The sequence below is a fragment of the Apium graveolens genome, chromosome 11, assembly GCF_009905375.1.
Source record: "Apium graveolens cultivar Ventura chromosome 11, ASM990537v1, whole genome shotgun sequence".
Lineage (NCBI taxonomy): Eukaryota > Viridiplantae > Streptophyta > Magnoliopsida > Apiales > Apiaceae > Apium > Apium graveolens.
Window position 1 is genome coordinate 43,949,198 of NC_133657.1, and position 7,952 is coordinate 43,957,149.

The following is a 7,952-nucleotide window of genomic DNA, read 5'->3' on the forward strand; positions in this document are numbered from 1 at the left end:
AAGGTAGCTATGATAGCCCTACAACAAGGGACTAGAGATGAGTTCTTTAAGATGTCCCTGGCTAAGCGCCCTCCCGAAAGCATACTGCAGCTCTAGGATAGAGCCGAAAAGTATATCAAGGTGGAGGAGAGTATGAAGAAGACGGCTGTGAATAATGAACCTGCTGGAAATAAGAAGCGGAAGACGGATCAGGAGTACGATGCCAAGGACAAGTATCCATAAATTGGCAAAAACTCTGACTCCTCTTCTTCTAAGAAGAATCAGCAAGCAAGGTTCATTGAATATGCGAGGTTGAACAGTCCAAGGAGCCAAATCCTCATAGAAATTGAGAATAACAAAGATTTCAAATGGACGAAGCCACTAAGGGTAGACCCCGAAAAGAGAGACAGATTCGATACTGCAGGTTTCACAAAGATGTTGATCATAATACTGACGATTGTAGGCAACTCAAGGATGAGATTGAGTATTTGTTCCGAAGGGGAAAGTTCGGATGTTTCACCAAGGGTGAAGAGGCCGGAGGCCAAAAGAGAGACAATGATCGAAGAGATGATGATCGAAGGGGTAATGACAGAGATCGCAACCCACAACCCCAAGGGCCAGTAATCAATAAAATCTCAGGAGGTCCTACATCAGCTGGCACTACAAGGAACTCCCGAAAAGCTTATACAAGAGAAGTAATAAGCAGAGTTGGAGAACCATCTAAGCGTTCTAAGTCAGAGATGACGCTTGAATTTGGTGACCCAGACACTGAAGGTTTGAAATTTCCTCAGGATTATCCTCTGGTTATCACTCCGATAATTGGAAATTTTCCAGTTATGAGGGTCCTAGTGGACAATGGAGCTTCTGTGGACATTCCGTTCCATGACACATTCATAAGGATGGGCTACAATGATTCTCAACTAACTCCATCTAATGCACCCATCTACGGGTTTAACCATATGGAATGCAAAGTCGAAGGAGCAATACAACTTCCCGTAACTATTGGGGAAGAGCCCAGGGAGGCCACGCAGATGTTGAACTTTCAGTTTGTCAAGGCAACCTCTACTTACAATGTTATCATGGGTAGAACAGGGATCCATGCTTTTAAGCTGTGCCCTCAACCTAGCAAATGGTACTGAAGTTCCCAACTAGGAATGGTGTTGGAGAAGCGAAAGGAGATCATAAAATGGCCCGCAGTTGCTATGTTGCAGCACTTAGGCCCGATGGAACCGGGAGGCAGGTCCTCCCCACAGAAGACATGGATGTCCGAGAGAATGACGAACTATGAGGGAAGCCAGCAGAAGACTTGGTCCCAATTCTCGTAGACCCCTTAGACCTGGAGAAGTAACGTATATTGGGGTATTTCCGAACAAGCCCTTGAAGGGCCAAATGATAACTATCCTCCAAGAGAACAGTGATTTGTTTGCTTAGATAGCAGCTAATATGCCCGGTATAGACTCGAACCTTATAACACATAGGTTGAACATTGATCCAACTCAAAAGGTTATGAAATAATAGAAGAGAACGTACAGCCCTGATAGGCTGGAAGCCATTAAACAGAAGGTCGAGAAGCTTTTAAAAGCTGGTTTCATTGAGGAAGTGCAATTACCTGAGTGGTTGGCCAACCTCGTAATGGTTAAGAAGGCCAATGGAAAGTGGAGGATGTGCATTGACTTTACTGACTTGAATGATGCTTGTCCCGAGGACTGTTACCCCATACCAAGGATTGATACCCTGATCGATGCCACTACTGGACACAAGATACAAAGCTTTATGGATGGCTTCAGTGGTTACAATCAGATTAGAATGCATAAGGATGACACCCCTAAGGTATCTTTTATAACTGACTTTGGTGTATTTTGTTATCTTGTTATGGCTTTTCGACTTAAGAATGCAGGAGCTACATACCAAAGATTGGTAAACAAGATATTTTCCCATCTAATTGGGAAGACCATAGAGGTCTATGTTGATGCCATGTTAGTCAAAAGCCTAAGCAAGGCCGATCATATTAGCCACCTCGGAGAGGCATTTGAAGTGATGAGGCACCACAAGATGATGCTAAACCCAACCAAGTGTGCTTTTGGTGTTGGGTCTGGAAAATTTTTGGGTCACTTGGTCTAAAAGGGGAATAGAGGCCAACCCCGACAAGATCAGAGCCATCCTAGACATTGAGCCACCACGCTCCATCAAGGATGTTCAGAAGCTGACAGGAAGAATCGCAGCTCTCGGGAGGTTCATCTCCAAGTCTGGAGACAAATGCCTGCCCTTCTTCAAAACCCTTAAGAAGGTGAAGAATTTTCAATGGACAGCTGAGAGCTAAAAGGCCTTTGAACAGCTAAAGAAATACATGACTGAAGCCCCTTTGTTGGCTAAACCAAGTTTGGAGGACACCCTTTATTTTTACTTCGCGGTATCTGAACAAGCCGTGGTGTAGTCCTCGTGAAGGAAGAACAGAAGCTCCAGAAGCCTGTATACTATATAAGCAAGGTGCTTCATGGAGTAGAGTTGAATTACTCCACCGCGGAAAAGTTCACGCTTGCTCTAATCATAGTCTCGAGGAAGTTGAGACCATACTTCCAGGCTCAGAAGATCGAAGTCCTGACAGACCAACCCTTGAGGAACATTCTTCATAGCCCGAAGGCCAGTGAAAGGCTCATCAAGTGGGGAATTGAGTTAGGAGAATTTGATATCAAGTACAAGCCTTGAACAGCCATCAAGGCTCAGGCCTTAGCAGACTTCGTGGTCGAGTGCACCATTAACGACCAAGAAATCAGGCGGCAAGAGATAGTAACCCCGGAAGGAGGAGAGAAAGACAAGGATAAAGAAACAACCCCGAATGAGTATTGGGTTCTCCATTTTGATGGGGCGTCCAAAACAAAATCTAGTGGTGCAGGCCTAGTCTTGCAAAGCCCTTATGGGTTCATGATTGAGTATGCTTTGAAGTTGGACTTCCCAACTATGAACAACGAAGCAGAATACGAAGTATTGATAGCCGACTTAGGCTTTGATAGAGCCGTCAGGGCCAAAAACCTGAAGGTCTGTGGAGACTCAAGACTTGTGGTTGCTCAGGTTAATGGAGAGTTTGAGGCCAAAGATGGTACTATGACCAAGTACCTGAGAGTCATAAAGGGAATATTATCTCAGTTTGATAAATGGTACGCTGAACATGTTGCGAGAGAGGAGAACACCATGACGGATGCCTTGTCTCAGTTCGCCTCGTCTGAAATTGAGAACTATCCAAGAAGTCTCTACTTCCAAGTCTTGAAGACCCCTACTATTCATGTCATAATCTGATGGCACCGGTTGGTGTGACAAGCTGTTGGATAGACCCAAGCAAGACCCACTTGGAGACTGGGTGGCTCCCCGACGATGCCTAGGAGGCACGCAAGCTGTCGGTTAGAGCATTGAGATATTCATTGATTGAATGCCTTCTTTACAAAAGGACCTCTGTTATTCCATACCTGAAGTGCTTGAGACCTCTTGAAGCAGAGGAGGCACTTAAAGAGGCCCATGAAGGGATTTGTGGACAACACTTGGGGGGCAGGGCCCTCGCTCACAAGATAACTCGGTTGGGATTTTACTGGCCATCTATGCTAGCCGATGCAAAAGCTTATGTGAAGAAATGTGACAGATGCCAGAGGCACGCTCCAATAGTACGACAGCCCCCAGAGAGTCTTACATCGATCAACACACCCATCTCTTTTGGAATGTGGGGAATGGACATACTTGGACCATGTCTTGTAGCATTGGGACAGAGGAAATTTATAGTGGTAGCCATAGACTACTTTACAAAGTGGATTGAGGCTAAATAACTAGCCAAGATAACCACGAAGCAAATTGCCCAATTCTTTTGGGAGAATGTGATATGCCGATATGGAATCCCGCGAATCCTTGTCACGGATAATGGGAAATAATTTGATAATGTACAGTTCAAAAAGTACTGCGATGATAACAGCATAGAGCTTCACTTCACCTCGGTTGCTCACCCACAAACAAACGGGCAGGCGGAAGTTGCCAACGGAATCATCCTTGATGGACTTAAGAAGAGAGTTGAACCCTCAAGAAACACATAGGTGGATGAGTTGCTGTCTATACTATGGGCATATCGTACCACCTGCAAAGTGACAACTGAAGCTACCCCATTCATGCTAGCTTACGGAGCCGAGGTCATGGTGCCCCTTGAGATCACGCATAGATCCCCTAGGATCGAATCTTATGAACCAGAAACCAATGAAGAAGTCATGAAGCTCGCTCTCGATCTTATTGATGAGGTCAGAGATGGGGCCAACGCTCGTAATGTAGAGCATCAGTGAAGGGCCTCCCTCTATTACAATATAAGGGTTAAAGAAAGTTTTTTCAGCAAGGAGACTTGGTTCTAAGGAAGATTGAGGCATCAGAAGTCGGGGAGAAGGTAAAGTTATCCCATAAATGGGAAGGACCTTATAAGGTCAAGAAGACATTGGGACGAGGATCCAACAAGTTAGGAACCCTGAATGCTGATGAAGTGCCCCACACTTGGCATGCTTCAAACCTGAAGGTTTATTATGTTTAGGAAATTCACTACATGTTCCTAGTACTTAATATTAAATTTATAAATAAGGTCGATGAAACCATCTTATGTAAGGGTTGAACCCATTTCCTAGAGATATTATCTATTTATGCAAGTTTATTTCTATCATCTTGGCTACCAATTTATTTAAGTACGGGCATCTAAAAGTGCAAGTCCCGAAGACCAAATTCTGAAAATAAAAGACAAGTATGAAATGAAACTAAACAAATTACATAGATGGGGATCCCGAAGGATCCTAAGTTAAAGTCCTGAAGGACCAATAGGTTACACACCAATAAGGTTCAAATAAATAAGTTCTGAAAATAAAAGCCACATACGGTGATCAAAGTCATGCAAGGCCACAACATTCACACATCAGAAGAGTCCTCCCCTTCTCCATCCAAGCCTTCCTTGAAAGAATAACCGTTGCTCCCTGGGATCGGCTCCCTCATCTTCCCACGAAGGGTTGCTATGGAGTTAGGGCTACCCGAGGGGGCCTTACCCTTAGAACCGGAACCCCCATGACTAGAACTCGATTGAGACCTCACACGAGGAGTCGAGGGCATAGATCCGGAAGCTTATCCGGATGGATCCATAACAGGTCACTGTCAGGGGCAAGATAGAAGACCCGGGTCGATGACCTCCGGCCACACACCTTGAGCATCGTTCACTCCCCTCTTCCAACCTAGAGCAAGGTTGACAGGGAACATCTGATCATCGTGATCATCCATCATCTTATTAAATGATGAGGATATGTGGTATGAGTCTACGAGCTCTCTCCTTTCATTTTTCCTCTTCTCCTACGAGCTGGCATATTTCCTCTCCATGACAGCAAGCTTACCCTCGGCTTCATAAGCTTTGGACTCCCACTCCACAAGGAGATAGTCATTTTGTTCATGGAAATCTGTAGTGTAGCATAGTTGCCTATCATCTTGACAACCTGAGTGGAGGATGCCGCGAAGTAGGCATTAGCCTTACAAGGAAAACATGGATAACACTTATAAAAAGCTTAAGTGTGAAGGGTCGAGTCCCCAAGGAGTGATTCGTATAATGTTTTTCAAATTCTAAGGATAAATGCACTTAAACAAAATTTATACAAGGAGAGGTGTACCTGGTTTAGGGCTTGAACCCCCAGCATCTCGGCCTCTAGAAGCTTCTCACTAGAAGAGATAAATAGGAGGTCAGGAGAAGTAATGCATTTCTTCAAACACTCAAGGGCAAGGCCGAGATTGCCGAGTACAGAGTCGTTGGTAGAGATACCCCATCCTGGCTCAAAAGGGGTCTTGGCATTCCCATCAAAATCTTTAGTCCTCTTCTGACCTGATCTCGACGCCTCAAGGAAGGCAGGAATCTTAGGAATACGGTTGGCCTTCTTGGCTGCATCTCTGGCCATCCTACCCGTAACAGCATCGTTCATATTGGCTTTGGCATCGAGAGCCTCAGCAGCTGAAACAAGAAGAAACGGAAGCAAATGTAAGACTAAACTTGCACAAAGTTAAGGAGAAAAAAAATATATACCCTCTATAGAGAGGCTGCTAAGTTCAGCTTTAATGAGCTTGACTTCTGTTACGAACTCCCAGTAAGGGGTTCTTCCTTCGTCATCAATGAAGAGATCTTGGGCTAGGAGCTCGGCATCCGAAAGATTAAGAATGAAATGAGAACTATCAACTGGGCTGCTAAAGTCACGTCTGAAGTACACCCCCCAGTCTCCACCCTTCCATTCAACAACCACAAACCTCTTGTTCCATTTGTGGTTTGAGTCATGGAGAGAGTTGGTGTTCACTGTATGAAGAACTTGAGCTCTGTGTTGTATCACGACCCAACTGGGATGACTCAAAGGAGAGGCCTTCATCATGAAAATACTACAAAACATCATCACACTCAAGGGGATGCCCAAGTCATGACATCTCACTATGAAAAGATTAATGAAAGACCACCCGTTCGGGTAAAGCTGGCATGAATGAATATTGAGCTCAGCTGGAAGCCTCAGAATGAAAGGGTGCAGGGGAAACCGTAGCCCAGACTTAAGGGCCGCTTTATAAACGAATAGCCTTTGGTGGCAGAGGTTCCAAGACCTCTCACTAGGCTTAGCTCTACGAATCTTTAAGCGGTCGGGCTAGGAGTAAGTCGACTTAATCTCTTCGACATCCTTCTCACGGAGCATGATTCTGTGATGAAACACATCAAAATAGATGGTTCTTGGGTACTCGTCCGCCCTCTCGTCTAACATACTCTTTAGGCTGGTGGAACAACGGTTAATGGAGAATGGGGATAAAAGAGCTATACCTTGAAGAAAGTGAAGAGTGGCCCTCTTGTACAGAGCTTCCTTCTAGGAGAAAGAGGACTTGCTAGGACCTTGTCCTCCAGACATTCTTGAAGAGCTTAAAGAAAGATAAAAGCTTGAAAGAATTTGAGAATTTGAGAAGTTGAGAAATGAAAGTTTGAATCAAAATGAGCACTTCTCATATTCTTTTATAGGAAAAAGATCACCTGCTACATCAGGTCATAAGTCTTCCTGGTTCACTCTAGCAGGTACCTCACAAAAAGAATACCGGAAATGGGGGAGAAGAACGATCAAAAGACAAGGAAGAACGACATAATAAACGAAAAAAGCGATGCAGGACATTGCTTATCGTATCAGTCCTTCAAAAAAAGCCAGGCTAAAACTAAATACAAGTCATTAGTCTTAACTAAGGGATGATTATGTTGATCACCATGATTAGAAAAACTATTAAAGATTAAGACAAGATTAGCTCTTCAGCTGAACTCACGTGTACGAGAATAGAACGTTTTCCTCCTGATGGATCATACTACCCTGCAGGAGAGTCCCAAGGTCAATTAAGACCACTCCCGGCCGACCGGCCTAAAAAATGGGGGGTATAAGGCCGACTAGGAGCCTCCATAGCAGAGCCGTGACGGCTACAATTTGCTTTCGTAGTGCTCCCGGCAGACCAGCCCACAAGTTGAGGCCTTTTGGCCAACCAGGAGCCTCCAGAGGTGAGCCTTGACGGCCACAACTTGCTTCTGTAGTGCTCCCGGCCGACCAGAACACAAGTTGGGGCCTTTTGGCCAACCAAGAGCCTCCGTAGCAGAGACTTGACGGCCATAATTTGCTTTCATAGTGCTCCCGCCGACCACCCACAAGTCGGGGCTTTTTGGCCAACCAGGAGCCTCCGTAGCAGAGCCTTGACGTCCAAAAATTGCTTCTGTAGTGCTCCCGACCAATTAGCCCCCAAATTGAGGCCTTTTGGGAAACCAGAAGCCTCCGTAGTAGAGCCAAGACGACCACAATTTGCCTCCGTAGTGGCCCTGGCCTACCAGCTAACAAATTGAGGCCTTTTGACCTACCAGAAGCTCCTCTAGGAAAACCCTGGCACCTTCAAAAGTTTCCGGGAGGCCCTCTTGAGAGGTCCTTTGGAAATTT

The 7,952-nt window shown here is 45.2% G+C and overlaps 1 protein-coding gene across 1 annotated transcript; it reads left to right on the forward strand.

Annotated features, from left to right (window-relative positions):
• Positions 1-347: 347 nt before the first annotated feature.
• Positions 348-1,118, forward strand: LOC141695478 (uncharacterized). Its single transcript, XM_074499720.1, has one exon. It carries the CDS (start codon positions 348-350, stop codon positions 1,116-1,118), a length of 771 nt encoding a protein of 256 aa, XP_074355821.1.
• The last annotated feature ends 6,834 nt before the right edge of the window (positions 1,119-7,952 follow it).

Coding starts and splice junctions, on each gene's coding strand:
- LOC141695478 (XM_074499720.1), top strand. CDS start 348: ATGGACGAAGCCACTAAGGGTAGACCCCGAAAAGAGAGACAGATTCGA.